Raw genomic sequence first — 19256 nt, 5'->3', positions numbered from 1 at the left:
ACTTCAGCAGAGATCAAGGCAGCTCCAGAGCAGTGAATATCTTGGACTGGCTCTGCTGGAGTGTACAAAAATCAAAGCCTGACCCCAGATGAATCACAGCAGGCACTGCAGCTTAACTGATCCAGGGAAGGCAAAGCTGGCCCTGCCCAGGGCCACAGGATGGGTCCTGCCAGCCCTGAGAGCAGCCAGGCTCCCCTTCTGCCCACGTGGAAAGAGTTTTCCTCTCTGTTTGCGAGACCAAAACTTAAAGCTCCAACATTCTGCCTGACAGACAGACTTGCAAGCAACTCCTCCAAAGGCAGTGCCCTGTTTCTCAAGCCTCAGAGCCCTCCTGCAGTCAGTGAGGGGCCCTACACCATCACAGCCTCCCAGCAACCTCAGGACAGTGGGAGGGCATTGGCAGAGCTTGGGATGGAGGAAAAGACCCTGAGCTGAGGAAGAAAGAACAGGAGACTTACCCAGCACCCTTGGGCCACAGAGAGGCAAAAGCAGCACCCAGGCAGCACCATGAGCAGTCCCAGGGGCTTGGGGTGTCTTATAGCAGCAGCTCAGCGACCACCACCGTCATCAGGCAGGCTGGAGGTGAGAGCACAGGAAACCAGAGGCAGAGAAACCGGCAGCTGGTGCTGCTGATTCCCTCTTTATAGAGCAGCTGGAGCTCTGGGAGCCCCCCGTCCCTCCCCCTGGATCCATGGATGCAACACACCTGGGCACCTCCCCGCCCCGAGGGCAGCACAGGTGGGGGCCGGCAGCGTTTGCTGCCCACCCTGGGGGCAAACACTGCTGGGGGGCTGCAGGGGTGGGGTGACAGCCAGCCCCCACCTTTGACACTGCGCAGCCCGGGCTGGGCACCTGCCCGTCATTTCTGGGGTCACCTTGCGATGGGGGGGATGCGTCCCCTCGGGCTCCCGGGTGGGTCAGCCCCCGGCACAACCCCTCCTCACCCAGCCAGGGCAATCCCCGCGGCCGGACCCCTCCGTGGGGCGCGGGGCGATGCTGCGGGACAGGAGGCGCCGGGCGGGAGCCGCCCCCACGATCCCTCCCCATCTCCCCCCCCCCCGGTCTGGGCGGGCGGTCCCGAGGGCTCACGGCCCCTTTCGGTTTCGTTTCTCCCTGAACAAGCCCCGGTGAGCCCAGCCCAGCCCAGCTCTGCTTAACCTGGCACAGGTCGGCACGGCACGGCACAGCTCGGCACACCTTGGCACAGCTCGGCACAGCTCGGCACAGCTCTGCTCGACCATGCCGCGGTTCAGAGTGGCTGAGGCCAGGCAGTGGGGGGATCAGTTCGTGCAGTTCCTGCAGGAGACGGGCCGGGAGCAGGAGTGTCAGCGGGAAACTCTGCGGAGTATCTACAACCTCGAGTTCCGGGGCAGGTGAGAGCCAGACCCGGGCAGCTGGGACGGTCCCCCTGGCCAGCATCTCCCGTTCCCCCCCGCCAGCGTTGCCCAGTGCCTGACCAGTGTTACTAGTCCTCAGCAGCACCACTGGGCCCCCCAGCCCCTCCGTGTTGCCACAGCCCTGCTGGGATGATCCCAGCTCTGTGGGACCCCCAGCAGCTGCCTGGGCAAGGCCTTGGATACCCACTGCCCTCCACAGTGCCCACCTGACCCTGCTGACCCCGCTCACACTGACCCTTGTGCAACATCACCGCTGTTAATCATTGGCAAAGCTGGGGCTCAGGGCACTGGTGGGCTGCAGGGTGGGCCCCGGGCTGCAGGAGGAGGTACCTGAGGAGTCATCACTGCTGGGAGTGCAGTGGCTGTGCCTTAGAGGAGCCCCCATCTATGCCACCTCAACCCCTGGGGCTGTGCAGGGGGCTGACCCCTCTGGGTGGCATCTTCTGTCAAGGATCTGGGGACAGGGAGAAGTCCCTGCCCAGCTGCTGCTTGAGCACTGGCAGGGGCAGGGACAGGGCCTGCATGGCTGGCAGGGCCAGGCAGTGATGCCGTGGCACAGCTGGCATGGCCATGGCACAGCGTGGAGTTGCTGGGGCAGCCTGCAGGGGTCTAAGATTTGCACGGGCCAGTGGAAAACCCAAGTCCTTCTCCCTCTCCTGGCACAGAGGAGACCACTGAGAGCTCCCTCACTGCAGCCTCATTGCCCTGCTTCACCTTCCCTCTTACCTCCCCTCAGCTGCCCATGCTCCTGCCTGTGCCCTGCCACGCTCTGTCCCTCACAAACCTCTCCCTTGTCTCTGCAGGACTGACACAAGGACTCCCAACTTCTCCTGCACTTTGAATGCCCTGAGGGTGACCCATCGGGCGCTGGTGCGGGGGCAGGTGGTGCAACTCAAGACGGTGAGAGAGGCCCCTGGCTGGGGCAATGCCCACGGGGACTGGTTCCACGGGACCCCTGGCAGGACCCCGGGGCTGACGGTGGCTGCTCCTCGCAGGTAAAGAGGCGCGTGGTGGTGGCAGACCAGTACCGGAGACCCAGAGCGGATGCACAGACATCACAGCCCACCTCTGCCTCAGGGCAGCAGCAGCCCAGCTCCACTCCACAAACGCCCCGGAGCTACGCCCAGCAGCGGTATGACCGACAGCACCCTGCCCTGGAGAGCCCCCAAACCCCCTCCCCAGCTGGCAAAGCCTGACCCTCCCTCCCCGCAGCGCCGAGCTCATCAGCGGGAAGCACGGCGTGGAGATCGTCTCGGAGTACGACCAGGGCAACGGGGAGATCCGCTTCCCGGTGGAGCGGGGCAGGCCCCGGACGGTCCCTGTGGAGGTGCAGAACCATGGGACGCAGGAGGTGACGCTGCGGCGGGTCCAGCCACGCTACCAGTCACCGGCGCTGTCCTTCAGCGACGAGCAAGGGGTGACACAGGGACAGTCCCTGGTGCTCCACCCGGGTAAGGTCCCGTCCTGCCCCATCCCCTGCCTTGCTGGAGGGGCTGCAGGACCCAACGCTCCCCTGTCGGCCCCACAGGTGGCAGGTACCCCATCCAGGTGCGGTGCCTCACCTCCTGCAACGGGCACTTCCCCGTCGTGCTGGTGTTCGAGTTCACCAAGGAGCCCAACGGGCCCTTCAGCATCTCACGCTACGTCGCTGCCGTCGCCCAGAGCCAGCTGGCCAAGGACCTGGGGCCCTCGGCACCTTACCAGCCTTACCAGGCCAGCCTCCAGCGCCCTGTCACCGTCATCACCGAGGAAGGCATCCCCCCCGACAGGTATGTGGCAGAGTCACCTGCTGCCATCCCTAGCAGAGGGGCCCAGCCTGTTCTCCAGCCAGAACAAGGCTCAGCTCCTTGGGACCGAGCTGTCTGGCACCCCAGGAAAGTGCTTCATCCCTGTGCAATGGCTGGTGACAGCAGGCTGGGGACACTCTGCCTGTTGGGATGGTTGTGGCCCAGGGGGAGCCTGGCCCTGCAGTCCCTGCAGCACTGCTGTCTCCTCCACCCAGCTCCCTGAGAAACGAACTGGAGACGGAAATCCCTCTGGGCACCTACCAGTACCCAAAGAACCTCAAGGACACGATCCTGCTCGGACCCAGCACCAGTGCCAGCTCCAACTGGGCTACCATGAGGTGAGTACCAAGGGCTGGGGGCAATGCCAAGCTGCCCCCCCCAGAGCCAAGGTGCCTCTGGGACACAGTGACATCCCTGCTGCCCACAGCTCGCTGCTGGAAGCACCTCTGCAGGCTGACAACTACCAGCAGAAGTTCCAGCAGCTGCTGTACCTGGAGGAGATCCAGATGGAGGTGGACATCCGGCGCTACGACATGCAGGACGTGACCATGGTGCAGGAGAGGGGGCTGCTGGTCCTCGACGTGCGTAGGGGAATCCAGGGGGGTGGGAGGGGTGCTGGGGCTCCCGTGGGTCTGGCATCACAGCAGCCCTTTGGCACAGGTGCCCGGCGTGGCCGAGAACCGCCCGTCCGTGCTGAGGGGGGACCACCTCTTTGCCAACCTGAGCAGCGAGCGGGACCACTCCCCGCTCCTCCAGTACAAGGGCTACGTGCACAACGTGGAGCTGGATAAGGTCAAGCTGGGCTTCTCCCCCAGGTGAGTGATGTCCGGCCTCAGCAGCCCCACTCTGAGGTGCTGGAGGCCGGGAGCCACTTGGGAAGGGCCGGGAGGGCGTGGGGGGAGTGTCCACCTGCCCTGCTCACACCACTCCTTCCCAGGATGCTGAGTAAGTTTGTGAAGAACCTGAAGTTCGACGTGACCTTCACCTTCAGCCGGCTGCCTCTGCGGGTCCAGCACCGGGCTGTCGTCCTGGCCATGCGCCACGGCTTGTCCAGCCTCCTCTTCCCCTCCGCCTCCTGCCACATGTCCCTCTTCCCAGGCCCCTTCCAGCCGCGGTGAGTCCCCAGTTCCGCGGGCCGGGAGGGTCCGAGGGGATGGAGGGGGCGGGGACCGGCAGCGCAGCCTCTGCTCCCGCAGGTGGTTCGACCGCAAACTGCAGGCGAACGAGGAGCAGTGCAGGGCCGTGACCCACATCGTGACGGGGATGTCCCGGCCGGCCCCCTACCTCATCTTCGGCCCCCCTGGCACCGGCAAGACGGTCACTGTGGTGGAGGCCATCAAACAGGTGAGTGGCCGGTGCCCAGGTCCAGCCCCGGGCATTGCTGCTGAAACTGGCATGTGGAGCTCAGTGCTGTCACCTCCTCCTGCCACCCAGGTGTGGACGTGCTTCAAGGATGCCCGGATCTTGGCCTGTGCCCCTTCCAACAGCGCCGCAGACCTGCTGTGCCAGCGCCTCATCACGGACATCCCCCCTCGGAATGTCTACAGGCTCATCGCCAGCTCTAGGAACTACAGGGAGGTGCCCACTGATATCAGGGTAGGTCCCTGCCCCTCCAGCCCTGCATCCTGCCAGCACATCTGGGTTGGCAGCCCCCAGGAGAGCTGGACCTCACCCAATGCCTGCATTCCAGCCCTGCTGCAACTGGGACGATGAGCAGAGCAGCTACGTGTACCCGAGCAAGGAGTACCTGGGGCGCTACCGGATCCTCGTCACCACGCTGGTGACAGCAGGAAGGTCAGAGGAGCTGGGATTGTCCCCAGTACCCCGAGGGGCTGGACCCAGGGGCTGCCTTGCAGCCAGGCTGTGAGGGCAGCCCCTCGGGGATTCAGTGGGGAGGGGTGGAGGAGGGCAGGCAGCAGGGGGGACCTCTCCTCTGCAGGAGGATGAGGATGAAGGAGAGGAGAGGAAGGATGGCCAGGTGGGGCAGGGGTGCTGAGGCAGCCCCATTCCACCTCTCCTCCAGGCTGGTGTCAGCCAGCTTCCCCCCTGGGTATTTCTCCCACGTCTTCATCGACGAGTGTGGCCACGCGGTAGAGCCGGAGAGTGTGGTCGCCATTGCCGGTGAGTGGTGCCCGGCTGCTGCCTGGGGGACCAGCATCTCTGCACGGCCCGGGGTCCCCCCTGCCCCCCACTGAGCTCTCCCTGTTCCCAGGGCTCCTGACTCCCATGGACCAGAAGACCAACCCCACCGGGGGGCAGCTGGTGCTGGCAGGAGACCCCAAGCAGCTTGGCCCCGTCCTGACCTCCCCGCTGGCCACGGAGCACGGCTTGGGTGAGTGGGGAGAGGAGTGGGAGTGCTGCCAGAGCCGGGGGGGCTGAGCAGCCTTGCAGGGAGCCATGGGATCTTACTGGGCACAGGCACCTCGCTGCTGGAGAGGCTGATGCTGCACAACCCCCTGTACCAGAAGTCCAGTGAAGGATACGACCCACAGTTTGTCACCAAACTGCTCTGGAACTACAGGTGGGGACAGGGATGGTGCAGGCAGGGGTGAGGCTGCTCTGTGACCACAGCCCCGTCCAGGATCTGTGTGTGTCCCCCCCACAGCCTCGTAGTGCCCCAGCTGGTGTGGGAGATGGGAGTGTACCTGCTGTCCTGCACAGTGCCTGGGAGGGTGCTGGGCCCCCATGGCACCCACCCTGGTCACCATCCTGCCTCTTCCAGGTCCCACGAGGCCATCCTCAAGATCCCCAACGAGCTCTTCTACGACAGCGAGCTGAAGGCGTGCGAGAGTGACGGGCTGGATGTCCGGAATTTCTATTGCAACTGGGAGGAACTTCCCAAACAAGTGAGGGGGGGCAGCAGGGAGGGGGCTGGGGGAAGCCCCAAGGTGCAGGCAGAGCAGAGACCAACGTTTTCCACCCTCAGGGCTTCCCTATAATCTTCCATGGGGTTTGTGGGGAAGACCAGAGAGAGGAGAAGAGCCCCTCGTTCTTCAACACGGCCGAAATCGAGGTGCTGGTCGACTACCTCAAGAAGCTGCTGCAGAGCCAGGGCAAGAAGGGCTGTCCCACTGTGTCCCCCAAGGAAATCGGCATCATCTCTCCCTACAGGAAGCAGGTGAGGGGCACAGCTCTGCAGGCAGGGCACGGGCAGAGACCTCCCCAGGGGACAGGGGACACTGGAATGGGATGGGCAAGAATGGCTCTGTGGTGGCTGGACTTTGCCACGTGTCTCCCCCCAGGTGGAAAAGATTCGGAGAGCCATCACCTCCCTGGACCCCGTCCTGAAGAGGCTGGCAGACATCAGCCAGCTGAAGGTAAGTCCTGGGCATGCAGAGGAGCCCACCCTGCTGCTGGAGGAGGCAGCCCTGCCAGCCCCAGTCTGGGGGTGCTCCCAGCCCCTCACCGGCTGTCCCCGCCCCAGGTGGGCTCCGTGGAGGAGTTCCAGGGCCAGGAGCGGCGTGTGATCCTCATCTCCACCGTGCGCAGCTGCAGCGCGTACCTGCAGTTCGACAAGACCTTCAGGCTGGGCTTCCTCAAGAACCCCAAGGTACTTCACTGCCCCGAGCAGACCCCTCTCCCCCTGGTTCCTGCAGGCAGGCAGGGCTGCCCCAGGCACTCAGTGCCACAGCAGAGCTGCCTGCACCGAGGTGGGGCTGCGAGAGGTGCTGCAGCCAGGTAACACCCCTCGGCCTGTCCTCTGCAGAGGCTCAACGTGGCCCTCACCAGGGCCAAGGCTCTGCTGATCGTGGTGGGCAACCCGGTTGTGCTCAGCAAGGACGAGCACTGGCACAGGTGAGCTGTTCCTGGCCCCTGCCACAGACTCTTGTCACCGGTGCCTGCTCTTCCCTGCTGCTGGCAACACACCAGTGCCAGGCAGCAGCAGGGCCAGTGCCACCTCCTGCCCACTCTCCCCTGGCTCTGTGCCCGCAGGTTCCTCATGTACTGCATGGAAGAGGGTGGCTATACAGGACTCCCCTACGAGGGTGAGGGCACAGAGCAGGATAGACTCGTTGCCGACCTCCAGGGGCTGAGGCTCAACATTTAACACCCAGGTGAGTAGGGCTGGCAGCTGCCAGCACCCTGGGGCACCAGCACAGCCAGGGTTAGGGTTAGAGGCACTGGGAGGCTACTCCTGCCCCAAATGTGACAGGGCTTAGGATGGGTCCTCACTTAGGGGTTGCTTGTCCCTACCCTCAACTCGGGGGCCAGTTCTGCCATGAGGTTTCTCTGCAGGAAACCTACATGGGAAAGGAGGAGAAGCCCTATGAAGCTCCAGCCCCCTCAGCCTGTCCCCTGGCCTGCAGCAGCCCTTGCACTCCCCCTGTCTCTGTGCATCCCTGCAGAGTTGGGGCTGAACCCACCGGACCAGAGGATACTGCCAAGACTTTCCTGCCAGCCAGGAGCCCTGGTACAGACCACAGGGCAACCCCCTCCCCTTATGGAGTGGGACCACCCCAGGACTGGACTGGGACCATTCTCCATTTTAACCAGTTTTTGACACAGCTGTGGCAAAACAATTCTCTGTGACTGGTCTCACTGTTCAGTGAAAGGCTTAAGCCTTCAAAGGGCATCAGTGGGTGCACAGGGGAGCCCAGTGCTGCTGTGGTGGGTGACTGGGGCAGGCAGAGACCTGGCCAGCCACAGCGTGGCTCAGCTCTTAACTGGGCAGCTGCCTGGCTTGAGAGCTGGCATGGCTGGGCAGGCACTTTGTTTCCCTGGAATAAATATTTACAGAAAAATGATCTCTTGAGTCTGGGGCTCTGCCACAATGACAGGGCTGCTGGAGCAGGGACAGGCTCGCTGCAGCCCTGTCCTGACCTGCTCCAGAGCCAGGATGGCTCCAGCAGTGACAGCAATGCCCATCATCTGGGGACTGGGTACAGCTGGGAAGCTCCTGCACAGCCCTTCCCACATAAACTGCTTCCTGGCTCTTACCTGAAACGAGAACCAGGCCTAAAAGAGTTAACTGAGGTCTCTTGCTCTGCTGAGAAAGCCCTCCCAACACCTGTTCTGTCTGTGCTGCTAAGACTTGTTCTGTTCTGCTTACTGGACCTAAACCTAATCATAAGAAGAATGCTAGAAACAGTATACAATCAACCCAGAGGTTATAAATTAAGACAAGGTAGACATTTGAATAGGAGAAAAGGGCTCAGAGCCAAGGGTTTCTGCAAGCTTCAGTAGCTGGGACATTAACAATAGAAAGGTAAGAAGGTCAAAGTGAGAGAGAAAAGACCCCCAATTTGAGGTGGAAGGCTGGAATGACCACCAAAACTCAGTACCAAGAAAAGAATCTGGAAAGCACCTCCCTAAGCTCCGCCCAGGCCCTGCCTATTATTAATATGCATGATTAGATATTGTTATCATATGAATATATATGTAATCATGTATGTAGACTGTATAAATACCTTGATTTTGCACTGGTGCCTTTGAGCAAGCTTGACCAGCACTAGCTGGCTTGCTCCCAACGTTGAATAAATAAACACCTTGCTGCTTGTAGATAAAAAGTCTATGAGCAGTTCATCACCCTGAAGTTCCCAAGCACACTGTGCTGATTCCTGATGCTGCAGCAGCAGCTGGAGCAAGAGGAGCTGTGGGACGGGCAGGTCCCCACCCTGCAGCACGTGGCCTCTGTCCCCAGGCAGGAGCCTGGAGCAGTGAGGGGCTCAAAGGAGAGCCAGAAGGATGCCACGCAAGCAGAGTTACAATTACTAAAATACCAGTTTGCATTTATTCTCCCAATTACACAGTTCAGTTTACTGGTGCCAAGTCCATGACTGAGGCAGACTCGAAGGCGGCGATACCGGCAGGGCTGGGCACACATCCCGGGAGCAGAGCACTCCTGGCAGCAGCTGAGCCCGGCTCTAATCACAGACAGGGCTAAAGCTGCCCAGGCAAGTCTGTCTAACGCTGGTGTGTGCTGCCTGCACGGCAGGGGGAGCAGGCAGAGCACCTCGAGGGCCCAGCACACCCCACACACGAGCTGTGGGCACCTCCAGCTTCTGCAGCACCTGCCCGGAGCTGGGGAGGGAGGCTGAATACCACGGCAATCCCCACGGGAAAGGCAAAACCGGGGAAATCAGTACAAAACAGGGAGCGACACGGGGAGCGACACAAACACCCGGCCCTCGGAGAGCAGCGGGTGCTGAAGGCACTGGCCCCTCGTGGCCCCGGAATCCCACAGGGACACCCTGCAGGCTCGGGTGGCAGCTCTGGTGCAGAGGGTTCAGGGCAGGTACCGGCACCTCGAGGTCCCATTTGGCTGCCAGTGCTCCCTCCCCGGGCAGGGCAGGCAGTGCTGGCGCAGGGGCCGGGGGGCTGCTCAGAGCAGCGGGCAGGCTCTGCGCTTCTTGTTCTTGCGGACCTGCAGGCCGGCCCGGGTGGCCATCTCGAACACCTCCCGCACCCCTTCCTTCGTCTTGGCCGAGCACTCCAGGTACCCGAAGGCGTTGATCCTGTTGGCCATGTCCCTCCCCTCCTCTGGCTTCACCGGCTCCTAAGGAAGCAGGAAAAAGAGGGTTTGGAAACATCGCCCTCGGGGCACCCGGCCCTTTGCACCAGGACCCAGCACGGGCAGAGGCGGCAGGACCCGGGGCTGTCCCCACCTGCTTCATCTTGGCCAGCTCCCGCCGCGTGTGCTCGTCGTTCCGCAGGTCCTTCTTGTTCCCCACCAGGATGATGGGCACGTTGGGGCAGAAGTGCTTCACCTCCGGCGTCCACTTCTCAGGGATGTTCTCTGCAACCAGCACATGTGGGATCCCATGAGCTGAGGGGCTGCTCTTCCCCAGCCTCCCCACAGGGACCAGCCCAGGGCTTTTTGCCACAGGAAGCAGAGAGAGCTTGCCCTCTCACAGCATCCTCCTCTCCCACCACCTCCACCCAGCCAGCAAGTTCCCAGCATTTCCCTGGAGTGCACACCAAGCCAGGGGATGAAGGGGAAGCTGTGGCAGCCCCGACAGGCAGAACAGAGGCTTCTCGGACCACGGGGGGTTCAGCAGCAGCACCCAGTCCTGTGGGAGCCTCAGGTTCCCCCCCCCCTCACTCCCTGGTCCCTACCAAGGCTGTCCGGGCTGTCGATGGAAAAGCACATGAGGATAACGTCTGTGTCCGGGTACGAGAGGGGCCTCAGCCTGTCATAGTCCTCCTGTCCCGCTGTGTCCCACAGGGCCAGTTCCACCTGGGAGGGGAGAGGGATAATGGCTCAGCAGCTCTGCAGGCCAGGAGTGACAGATTTATCTTCCTCAGGTATAGCTGTGGTCTTCCTCAAACTGGGTCAAGTTCAGGGTGACCCAGAAAGGTGGGAGCCGAGCGGCTCCGATCCACACGGACCAGCCCTGGTGGCAGCACTGGGCGGTGGCACTGCCAGAGTGGGACTGTGGGAGCAAGGGGAATGATGAGCAAGGAATGATGATGGCTCTTACCTGCTTCCCATCTACCTCTATGTCAGCAATGTAGTTCTCGAACACGGTGGGCACGTAGACCTCGGGGAACTGGTCCTTGCTGAACACGATCAGCAGACACGTCTTCCCGCAGGCACCATCTCCCACGATCACCAGCTTCTTCCTGATGGCTGCCATCGCTGTGGGGACAGGAGCAGGGGAGTGGGGCAGAGCACCACGGGCAGTCCATGCTCCCAGCCCCCCCGAGTCCTGTGCATGATGGCCAGGGAGGTACCAGACACAGACACCTGGGCACATCTCACTGGGAACAGCCAGTGATGGCCCCCACCAGCTCCTGCACACACCAGCTCATGGGCACTGCAAGAACTGGCCTGACTGGAACCAGTTACACCCAGCACTGCTGCTGTGGCTGGGAGAACCATCCCAGTGATGTCCCAGCCGTGGCAGTGCTGGTGGCTGCACACACAGACCTCGTGTGAGGTGACAGACTGCTCTGCCTTACCCACCCCATGAGGAACCCACCCCCCCAGCCATCCAACCCTCCCCGGGCTTTGCTGTGCTGCCACCCAGGTAAACAGGGTTTCAGACAACCTCGGAGTGCCACGAACACGCTGGGTTTATTTTAGATTATAAATTCCTCAGGGCAGGAACTGTGCTCCAGGTCTCACCCAGGCGCGCTCACCGGCTCCCAAATAATCCGATCAGCAGCTGGAACGCGCCAGGCTGAGCTCCTGGAGGTCCAGGCAAGCAGGACCTGTGCCTGGCACCCAGCACCGGGCTGGCCCTGTCCCAGCCTGTCTGACAAAGGAGCCTTTGCCACAGAACCAAGAGAGCCGACGCTGGCACTGGCGGCGGGAGAAGCTGCCAGGCATCCCTCGGCAAACACAGGCAAAACCCAGGCAGAGAGGGTGGCTTTCTGCCCCAAGGGAAAAGGATGCAGCCCTGCAAGGAAAGTTATGCCTTTGCATCCCTCAGTTTCAAAAGGGGATTACAGAGGAGCCTGGGAATCGTCCAGGACAATGCCACAAAACGCCTGGCACAGCATCTGAATGAGGCATGAGAAAATCATCCGTGGTGGGATCACATCCCTCCCAGCCTTGGGACCAAAATCTCTTTCCCATCCCCGGCTTCCCAGATGCCTCAGTTCCAAGAGCCTGACCCACTCCTTAAGTGCTTTTGGCACATCACCAGCTCCCTGTCCCAGAAGAGATCCCGGGAACGATGCAAGCTGACAGCTCAGGGTTTAATCCCTGAAAATTCACACTGCTCTGGGGGAAATTACAGGTGGCAAGAAAACTGCTCCTGAAGGCAGGGATGTGCCACATCCCTCCACCAACCCTGTCCCTCTCCACACCCCCTGCCTGGGCAACAGGATGGGAAGAGTCTGGGATGCTGGGAGCCTTGGGAAGATTCAGGAGAAAGAACCCTGTGGGAAGGCCACACACACCGATGGAACTGCAAGTGGATCACACTGGGATCATCCCAGGATCACGCTGGGATCGCCCTGGGAAGGCCAGGACATCATAAGCCTGGCATTTAACCAGAGCATTGAGCTGAGCCTTAAGGAAGGCCAGGCATCTGTCCCCACCCGGGTGACCACACCCACACCCTGAGCCAACAGAAAAGGGAGGAAAAGGGGAAAAACCCGAGTCTGGCCACATTGTAATTAGCAGCAAATGAAGGATCAAGAGGTGAGCCCGAGCAGCTGGCCCACATTCCAAAGGCAGGCTGCAGAGCCCTTCTCTCCCATGGCATGCCTGGCAGGTCACCCCTGGCACATGAAGCCTGGGGACCACCCCAGTCTCACAAATCAAACTGCCCAATGGTTTGGGTAAAAGAGAGACAGTTTTCACCCAAATCCAGGCCCGGCCCTGCTGGTAGCTGTGGATCTTTGCAGGTTCCAAGCACTTTGGCTCACAAGTCGAGGCACAAATGGTTTGTGGCTGCTGAGTGCTGTGAGCTGTTAATAGAAATAGAAGGCTGGCACTTGTAAGGTGAGAAGAGAGAGGATCAAGGGCTGCATCCGGCAGGATCCAGCCCTCCTCAGCCAGGAGCCTGGGGGTCAGGCACACATCCCAGTGGAGCAGCATGTCCACAGAAAGGGTGAGCACATTTGTGCAACACTGAAGCTGGAGAAAAAAATAAAAGGTGCCCCAAAGGGTCCCTTTTTGGGACCATGGGCACTTTTTAGGGAGGCAGCAGCTGAGCAGGAAGGGGAAACAGCTCCTATCCCTATTCCTTGTGCCCTCCTGCTCCTGCCTGTGCCAGCTGGGCCAGGGACACCCACTGTCCCAGCAGGGGCTGTTCATCCCAAGGAGGCACAGAGTTTGTATTATGGAGGCAGATACAATGGCTCCTGCCTGTTTGAGGAGGACAATATATCCCTGGGGACACAGAAATGCATCATCCTTAGAATCACAGAGTCATTAAGGTCGGAAAAGACCTCCAAGGTCATCAAGTCTGACCCTTGTCACAAATCATGCTTCTCATCCTCCTTCCAAGCAGCATGTCCAGAGCGGGAGAAAAGGAGAGCTCAGGGGCAAAAAAGTCTGTTTACTCAGACACGAAGCTCCTTCGCCCGCAGCAAAACATGATTTGCTGCTTTCCGACTCCCTATCTCCAAGAGGGATGGAGGAGGAACAGCAGTTTGGGCTGTGCCATTATCTCACCCACGGCACAGCACAGACGACACATCTGCAGCAGGAGGAGCAGCAGATGCCCAAGGAGACAAACACTCGCTCCCAGACAGGACCTGCCTGTGCCCAGTCTGCAGACACTGGACAGAAAACAAAACCAACCACAGTGGCACCACTCCTGCCCAAATGCTGCCCTGCCCACACACTGCCCGGTCAGGGGGACGGCAGGGGCTCTGAACTGAGCAGAGCCACTGCACCCAGAGCTCCTTCCCACGGCCTCCCTCGGCCTCCCTGACCTGGGATGGCTCCGGCCCCGGCGGCTCCCGCGCCCGGCGTGATGCCGAGCGGTGACTCAGAGGGCAGAGGCACCGTCCCCACCCAAAATCTCAGCACAACTCATTCCATTACTCACGAGAGCCGTCCAGAAATAGCCCATTACTAATCCCGAGCTGGCGCGCAAAGGCGAGCAGGGCAAGGAGGCTCGGAGGGCTGCGAGCCCCCAGGGGCCGGCTGGGTGCCCCCATCCATGCCCTGCAGCTGGCACGGCACCAGCACCAGAGGCCAGCAGCACTCTGCTCCAGGAGAGAGGAGCTCCTCTGCCAGGGGATGCTCTGCAGCTCAGCAGGATGAGGCCAGTCCCTGGGATGAGGAGTCTGATGCAAAGGTTTTTGCACTGTTCCCAGATGATGGACAGATATGAGTAGTAAACATGAAGACAGTTTCATGAAGACAAACAGGGCAATCCCAAGCACAGATGCAGGAGAATGGATGGAGAGCAGCCCTGAGGAGAAGGACTTGGGTGTGCTGGTGGATGAGAAGCTCAACATGACCCAGAAATGTGCATTGACAGCCCTGAACCCCTCCTGTGCCCTGGGCTGATCCCACAGCGTGGGCAGCAGGGGAGGGGGGGATTCCGCCCCTCTGCCCAGCTCGGGTGAGACCCCACCTGCAGAGCTGCCTCCAGCCCTGGGAACAACATCAGGAGGATGTGGAGCTGCTGGAGCGAGTCCAGAGGAGGACACAGAGATATCCCAAGGGCTGGAGCCCCTCTGTTCTGGAGCCAGGCTGGGAGAGCTGGGGGTGCTCACCTGGAAAAAAGAAGGCTCCAGGGAGACCTGAGAGCCCTTGCAGGGCCTAAAGGGGCTCCAGGAGAGCTGGAGAGGGACTTGGGACAAGGGATGGAGGGACAGGATAAGGGGGAATGGCTTCCCACTACCAGAGGGCAGGGTTAGATGGGATATTGGGAAAAAATTTTTCCCTGGGAGGGTGGGGAGGCCCTGGCACAGGTTGCCCAGGGAAGCTGTGGCTGCCCCATCCCTGGAAGTGTCCAAGGCCAGGTTGGACGGGGCTTGGAGCAACCTGGGATAAAGGAAGGTGAACCTGCCCACAACAGGGGGCAGGATGGGATGAGCTTTAAGGTCTGTTCCAACACAAACTGTTGTGTGATTCCATGAGAATTTGAGGACAGTTTTACTACAACTACCATCAGCCCAAATGATTAAAAGAACACAGTCACCCTCAACGAGCCACGGAAATTCAGATTTTAAACTCTGCCAAGTGCCAACCACCCCGAGTTACAGCCGAGGCTGCCCAGCCACGCTGGCAACCCAGCCCAGCCCAGCAGCACCCACAGCCCTCGGGTGTGAGCAGCACCCTCAGGGCCCCACTGGAGATGCCTCCTGCTCATCCATGGAGACAACAAAAGGGAGCAGCAACCGTGGGCCAGCATCTCCCAGTGCCAAACCCCGCAGGGCCCCTGTGCCCATCCCTGCACCCACTGCTCTGGGCAGGCTGGGGCCACGCTGGGGTGGCTGTGGGTTTAGTCTGTGCCATTGCTGCCAGCACCAGCCTAATCCTGAGCAGGCAAAGAGCTGCAACATGACACCAAATTGCTCTGTTCTACTCTCCAAGCAGCTATTCTAAAGCCATCACCATAAAATCAGCCAGGCTCCAGGGCAGCCCTTGTGTTATTGGCCTCTCCCAGCTTCGTGCCTCAAAATGTGAAGTTCCTGCTGAGCAGGAAATGGGGAATTCCTCTGGCAGCAGGATGTGTCCATCACCCAGTGTCTGCTAAAGGATCTCAGAAATCGCAGGGAAAGATGTTAATGCTTTGAAGGACTCCAACCAGGGACAGAAATCTTTCAACAAACCTCCTGAGCTGGGCTTGAGTTCCCAGAGGTAACAGAAGGGTTTTGTTCTAATGCAGGAATTCCCAAGCACTGCTGATGGCCCCACCCCGGCCAGACCTGTCCCACCGGGAATCAGCCCTGGCTGGAGGCACATCCCGAGGCCTGGGCAGGGCTGGGGGGGACAGAGCTGTGCTGGGAGCAGCCCCTTCACAGTCCCCCTGCAAGGGACACTCCCTTTGCAGGGACACCTCCAGTGCTGCCAACATGGCAGGGCCAGCTCCCCACAGCCCCCAGACCTGGCAAATCTCCCTCTCCAAACAAACCCTGCTCACCCAGGAGAGTGGAGCCAGGAGGAGGGCAAAGCCTGTGGGCAGTGCTCATGTGGCCACCAGCATTGCCCCCAGATCACTTTTTGGCCAGAGATGGGAGAACAGACCTAAGGCTCATGTTCCTGCCTTGCAGAGCTGCCACCAAGCATCTCCTCACTCTTCTGCCTCAGCAACTCTGGCTGCTCCCCTTGGATGGGAGGTTCAGGGAACACCCAGCCCGTGGCACGAAGCCCCGTCACCCCAGTGCCACACCACAATACAACTGCAGAAGGAAAACCACCTCCTTGGCCAGCCTGAGATATTCCTGGTGCTGCTGTGCCTTCAGCTCTGCTAAACTTTTCATCAGTTTAACAAATAAAAGCATCCAAGTGCTGGGCTGGAGTGATTTGACTCTTGTTTAGGACCAGGCTGGGTGAACACAGCACAGACCAGGCTCAAGGCTGGGTTATGAGATGAGGCTCACAACTGAATTTCAAAACCACACACCTTCGGTTCAGGCTGTGCAGCTGTGAACAGACAGGACCCTCAGCAGCTCCCAGCACCCAGAGGGAACACAGGAAAGGTTTCCTCCCCAGCACAGCCAAGGACAGGCTGTCTCCACCTCTCAACATGTCCGTGTGTGTGCACAGAGCTGCTGCCAGTGCCAGGGGAGGGCACCTCGGGACAGGACCCTGAGAGGTGCCAGCAGGCAAACAAGAGTCACTTTGGCCAGCTCCAGGCCTCCATGGACACTGCCACAGCCCTGGGGATGGGGCACTGGTGGGGAACCCCCTCCAGAATCCTCCTGGGAGCAGCTCCTGCTCCACCAACAGCTCCGACCAGCACAGTGACAGCCACAGCTGTCTCCAAGATAAAGTCATGGGAAGGGGACTGGAGGTGTCTGGGGACAGGATGACAGCAGCACACAGGCCACTGGCACACATGCTCTGCAGGGTTGTTTCACAATAGAAACAGCTTTAGCTGGCTGGACTCACTGGTGCAATGAGAAAGTAAGTAAACTTCCAAATTAAAACTCGACAGGAATGGCCACCAAGGGGAATTTCATTTGCTGAGACACCTAAACCATGGCTAAGGTAGCACAGGGCAAGTGTCCTGGCAGTGTCACAGGTACCAGAGGGACTCTTACACAGAATCATAGAATCATTAAGGTTAAAAAGCAGAAAAAAGTCCCCAAAAGGGCTGGAAGCAAAGAGCAATGCCAAAGGGAAACACAGTGGGCAGAGCTCAGGCTCCCGGGCAGATCACAGCTCCAGGCGACCCAAGTGATGCTGATTTTGGCACAGCAGCATCTGCAGTTTCACACCCACCCAGCCCCCAGTTTGTGCAGCACAGACCAGCCCCCAGGCAGCCAACAGCCATCACTGACACCCAGAGCACACCCACACCCACCAGCACCCGCTGCTCCGAGCCTCCCATCCCGCCTGCCATCCCGCCTGCCTCCGCTGCCAGAACTGCCCGGCGCCGAGGAAAATGTCTGTATTTACCACTGGGAGAGCTGCCTGAAACCTTCCTCAGACCTCTGGACTTCCCGTATCCAAACGATGAGCGATCATCAAAACAGGAGCTCAACTCACTGCTCGAGTTTAGACCTTACCCATTTTTTGGGGGGGAGCTATTCTGTGGGCATGACCAGGCAGGCTGGGCTTTACCACACGCTCCAGTGGCCAAGGGTGACTGTCCGGACCCAGATTTGGGACAGAGCGCCCAGGCTGGCTCATTCTCATGGCTAAACCCCACAAAAAACCATCCACAAGCAAAACAGAGGAAGGGACTTGGAACAGAAGAATTCGAAAGCCTAAACAAAGCTCGAACCGCAAAGCACTTGAGCTTTGTGGGGAGAAGCTGCCTGCCCCTTACCTCCTTTTCCAAAGGACATCATGCCATGTTCTTATTTTACCTCCCGCGGAAGCGACAGCCTTCCCAGCCTCCCGGCAGCACAAGTGTCTTGTGGAAAGCTCCAAATAACTCGCCACAATCTCAGAGGGTGCCTGTGCAACGCCTGACTGCCCCAGCGCCGATCAATATTTGCTAATACATTCCTTACTTTTCATGTCAATACGCCTCTCCAGTGCAAACGGCAAGTTGGGAGGTGAGCCTGGTTAAACGCTCCCGACAACCTGTTGGAAGACAGTGACTTGGCTTATTTTCCGCTTAAATGTTTCCCTGGAGAAGCCGTAGCTGTCAGGAACGCGGATTCAGGTTAAAGCCCGTTAAAACCTCGCTCGGGCTCTACCTGGGAGCTGAGGAGGAGGAGCTGGACATAAACCGAAACTGTTTGGACCCCAAAAGCACTTGGCGAAATAGAAACAAAATGCAACTGGCCTCCGTGACACGCAGCCAGCCAAACCGCTACCTCCCGGCTCCGGTTTCCTGACCGGAACGCTTTCCCAGGGATGTGAGCCCGGGCGGGGGCTCAGCCGGGCCCCGGCTCCCAGCCCACCCCACGCAGATGCAGCCCGGGGGATCACTGTGCCGTTCTCACGGGGGTGTTGAGAGGCTGAGGCTGGATTTAGGGGGGGTTGGCGGCCGCTGGGAGACTTGGCTGCCAGACTTTCAGCGCTGGAAAGGGCCGCGCAGTCATGCTTTTGGAATGCTCCCCTGCTCCTAAGACATTACACAATTATTTCCCCTCCCCGCAAGCCCCCCTAATATAAATGTTTAAGAATGAGCTCAGCAGCGAGCAAAGGGAACTTTTTTCCTTTTTCTGAAGAAAACACGAAGCGGCAGCTCCGTGAGCAAGGCCGTGCATGGGGACGTTGCTGGAGCGGGGGCTGTGGGGGGATGTGGGATGTGGGATGTGGCAGCAGCCCCGGGGCTCTCACCCTGGGTCAGTCACTGCCTGGGGGACCAACCGCAAGTTGGGACCCACAGCCCAAGGCCACCCTCCAGGGACAACCCACAGAGCCCGCAGTACAGCCGACCCACCCCTGCCCACACCCAGGGCCCCCCGCCCCATCCCGGGCACACCCACCCCACCCTGTCCCGCTGCACCCCACCCAGCCCGGCTGGGGCACCCACCCCTATGCCCTGCTCCCCCAGCAGTGCCCGGACGGCACCCAGCATTGACCCCACACCCCACCAGTAACTCCACACCTCAGTTCCCCCAGACCGCAGTAACCCCAGACCCCACACCTTACCAGTACCAGCAACCTCACATCTCAATTCCCCCCAAACCCCACCAGCAACCCCAAACCTCAGCTGCCCCAGACTCCGCCAGTAACTCAGACCACATCACTACCACTAATTCCAGACCCCAGTTCCCCTAGACCGCAGCTCTGCCCCCACTTCTTACCAGTACCCCCGCACCCCACCAGCATCCCCACTCCTCAGTTGCCCCCCCGCGCCCCCATCAGCGCCCTCGCCGCTCCGCTCCCCCGGACCCCGCACCTCTCTCCGCCGCTGCCCCGTCCCGCTCCCGGTGTCGGTCCCAGCTCCCGCTCCCGTCCCGGCTCCTCCGAGCAGCGCCGGGCACCGCCCCGTCCGGGGCCACCCGCGAGGGCGGAGCGGGAGCGCTGGGCTGTGCCGAGCCGGGCTGGGCTGTGCCGAGCGGTGCTGGGCTGTGCCGAGCCGGGCTGGGC

At 60.6% G+C, this 19256-nt stretch overlaps 2 protein-coding genes across 4 annotated transcripts; one reads left to right on the top strand and one right to left on the bottom strand.

Annotated features, from left to right (window-relative positions):
- The first annotated feature begins 553 nt into the window (after positions 1-553).
- MOV10 (Mov10 RISC complex RNA helicase) lies at positions 554-8691 on the top strand. The gene is made up of 23 exons (XM_027659990.1): positions 554-582; positions 1123-1373; positions 2201-2297; positions 2393-2529; positions 2610-2848; positions 2926-3166; positions 3400-3522; positions 3612-3765; positions 3845-3999; positions 4122-4298; positions 4381-4528; positions 4619-4780; positions 4875-4978; positions 5208-5305; positions 5397-5516; positions 5603-5705; positions 5907-6030; positions 6111-6302; positions 6427-6501; positions 6609-6734; positions 6891-6979; positions 7118-7239; positions 7421-8691. Exons 2-22 carry the CDS (start codon positions 1240-1242, stop codon positions 7230-7232), a joined length of 2913 nt encoding a protein of 970 aa, XP_027515791.1. The 5' UTR covers positions 554-582; positions 1123-1239; the 3' UTR covers positions 7233-7239; positions 7421-8691.
- A 195-nt stretch (positions 8692-8886) lies between these two features.
- Positions 8887-19172, bottom strand: RHOC (ras homolog family member C). Of its 3 annotated transcripts, none has more exons than XM_027659996.1 (6): positions 19066-19172; positions 17536-17795; positions 10606-10763; positions 10241-10361; positions 9790-9920; positions 8887-9680 (listed from the first exon to the last, which is right to left on the bottom strand). In XM_027659996.1, the coding sequence occupies exons 2-6, from the start codon at positions 17555-17557 to the stop codon at positions 9507-9509; spliced, it is 606 nt and encodes a 201-aa protein (XP_027515797.1). In that variant the 5' UTR covers positions 17558-17795; positions 19066-19172; the 3' UTR covers positions 8887-9506. The 3 variants fall into 3 exon arrangements, with proteins under 3 accessions (XP_027515797.1, XP_027515798.1, XP_027515799.1); XM_027659997.1 differs by having other exon boundaries at positions 17723-17795; XM_027659998.1 differs by lacking the exon at positions 17536-17795 and having other exon boundaries at positions 19066-19116.
- Between the last annotated feature and the right edge of the window lie 84 nt (positions 19173-19256).

Source organism: Corapipo altera, unplaced genomic scaffold (genome assembly GCF_003945725.1).
Source record: "Corapipo altera isolate COAL_440 unplaced genomic scaffold, ASM394572v1 77b, whole genome shotgun sequence".
NCBI lineage: Eukaryota > Metazoa > Chordata > Aves > Passeriformes > Pipridae > Corapipo > Corapipo altera.
Note: the sequence above shows the minus strand (reverse complement) of the source record. Positions and strands in the feature narration are given on the sequence as shown.

Bases quoted from the DNA above. Each gene is read 5' to 3' on its own strand.
- RHOC (XM_027659996.1), bottom strand. From the start codon at position 17,557: ATGATGTCCTTTGGAAAAGGAG. The intron at 10,764-17,535 runs GTAAGGGGCAGG...CTGTCCCCACAG, and splicing joins GATGTCCTTTGGAAAAGGAG to CGATGGCAGCCATCAGGAAG. The intron at 9,681-9,789 runs GTGGGGACAGCC...CTGCTTCCTTAG, and splicing joins AGCTGGCCAAGATGAAGCAG to GAGCCGGTGAAGCCAGAGGA.
- MOV10 (XM_027659990.1), top strand. From the start codon at position 1,240: ATGCCGCGGTTCAGAGTGGCTGAGGCCAGGCAGTGGGGGGATCAGTTC. The intron at 1,374-2,200 runs GTGAGAGCCAGA...TTGTCTCTGCAG, and splicing joins AACCTCGAGTTCCGGGGCAG to GACTGACACAAGGACTCCCA. The intron at 6,980-7,117 runs GTGAGCTGTTCC...CTGTGCCCGCAG, and splicing joins AAGGACGAGCACTGGCACAG to GTTCCTCATGTACTGCATGG.